This window comes from Delphinus delphis, chromosome 19 (genome assembly GCF_949987515.2).
Source record: "Delphinus delphis chromosome 19, mDelDel1.2, whole genome shotgun sequence".
Classification (NCBI taxonomy): domain Eukaryota; kingdom Metazoa; phylum Chordata; class Mammalia; order Artiodactyla; family Delphinidae; genus Delphinus; species Delphinus delphis.
The window spans coordinates 51081686-51083443 of record NC_082701.1 but is presented as its reverse complement, the minus strand read 5'-3'; the positions used below and the strand labels follow the sequence as shown (position 1 = coordinate 51083443).

At 63.6% G+C, this 1758-nt stretch overlaps 1 protein-coding gene across 1 annotated transcript; it reads right to left on the bottom strand.

Annotated features, from left to right (window-relative positions):
- Positions 1-721: 721 nt before the first annotated feature.
- Positions 722-1757, bottom strand: TMEM88 (transmembrane protein 88). The gene is made up of 2 exons (XM_059996456.1): positions 1446-1757; positions 722-1321 (listed from the first exon to the last, which is right to left on the bottom strand). The coding sequence occupies exons 1-2, from the start codon at positions 1653-1655 to the stop codon at positions 1052-1054; spliced, it is 480 nt and encodes a 159-aa protein (XP_059852439.1). The 5' UTR covers positions 1656-1757; the 3' UTR covers positions 722-1051.
- Position 1758: the final 1 nt, after the last annotated feature.

The following is a 1758-nucleotide window of genomic DNA, read 5'->3' as shown; positions in this document are numbered from 1 at the left end:
GTGCCTTGTGTCTGTGTGTAGCTGGGTTTCTGGGACAGGAATTACACACCTCATCCCTAGAGGAATAGGTTTCTCTGAGGTCGGGAGCACTCTCAACCCTCCTTCCACAACCTGGACGTCCAGGACTGCCAAAGGTTCCCTCAGGTTCGGGGTGGGGATGGGGGGACAGGCTGAACTTCGGATCCACGGGCCCCAGTATGGGCCCCTCCATCTTCCCTCCCACGCAGCTGCTCCAGAATTGTGGCGGGAGGGGGTGTCATCCTGTTCCGGAAGGCCCATTGTTTCTCTCTCCGGCCTGGCAACACCGAGTTCCTCTAAGCTGGGGTCAGAGAACAGGCTCAGGTCCCCAAGGGGAGCAGCACAGGCTACAGAGGCCGGGCTCCCTCCACTCCATTGATAAGGAGGTGACAGGGACAGAGCTCTGGGGTCTGGCCAGGAAGAACGGCCTAATGCGATAAGGGAAGGAAGGCCTCCTTCCCAGGAGGCTGAAGGATGCTCCGGTCTGCGCAGTAGAGCCACGCCCCCCCCCACCCGCATGTTGTTTCCTGCTCCTGGGCACGTTGCAGGAGTGATTGATAGTATTTGTGCCGCCCTTCTGTTCACAGGATCCCAGGATCGCGTTCAGTTCATTAATTCTTTATTGATGTGTGATGACTCCTTCCCCTCCAACCTCGCCCACCCCACCCCACCCCACCCCACCCCACCCCACCCCATAGCCCGTAAATACTAGGAGCAGCACCGGAAAAGAAGGGCACCAGCGCACCACCGAGGTTCAGTTGTCCTATTCACAGGGGGGTGGGGGGTGCAGGGTCCAGCCCAGATGTTCAGGATTCAGATATGGGTAGAGAGGGGAAAGTAGGTTTTCCGGGGTGTGGCGAATTTTCACCAGAATTGGGTCCACAGATGCTGCCGTTCTGTTCTTCAAGAGGATGCTGGGACCCGGCTTAGGCAGGAGCGGGGACAGGGTAGGTCGGGAGACCCCCGGGCTTCAAGTCCTTGGGCCGACCGGGAGAGAGGGCACTCCTCGGGGTTGTTCTTGACTCGAGGGTCCTCAGACCCAGACCTTTCCTGATGTTGGAACGGCCTGGGGCCCTGGCGAGGACCGGTTTTGCCGCGGCTGCGGGGTGCGCCGGCGCCGATAGAGGGCTCGGCTGTAAGGCACGAGGCAATCGGCCAGGCGGAGGCGGAGGCAGAGGCGGCGGTAGCTGGCCAGGGCAAGCACGAGCAGCGGCACGAGGAGCAGGAATCCGGTGACCAGCAGGGCTGTGAAGCCCGGGTCCCGCAGGTGCGCGGTGCAAGGGGGTGCCTGGGAGCGCAAGAACTGTGGGAGGAGAAGAGGCATGAGGCCCAAGCCAAACAGCCCAGGCCGGGAGAGGTTGTGGCCCACAGACCCCACCGCCACCGTCACCAGACACCCACACGCACACCGCGGGGCGCACACTCACCTGGGAGTGGCAGAGGAAGCCAAAGCCTAGCATGGTGACAGCGGGCAGCAGGATGGTCCCCAGCACCAGCGCCAGCAGGAGAAGATTGAAGGCAGCCACCAGCAGATTCTGGGCGGTGACCAGCACAGCGCAGGCCCAGCAGTCCAGGGGGTCCCGGGGCTCTGGGCCGCCGCCGGGAACCGGTCGCTGCGCCCCGGGGACATCCGCCATGGCCCGCCTGGCTCCCTCCCGCCTGGGCCACGGCCCTTATAGCCCTCTTTCCTGCCCCTCCCCCGGCCCAGCCTCTCCCCACCCCACCCCCCCTTATCCTGGA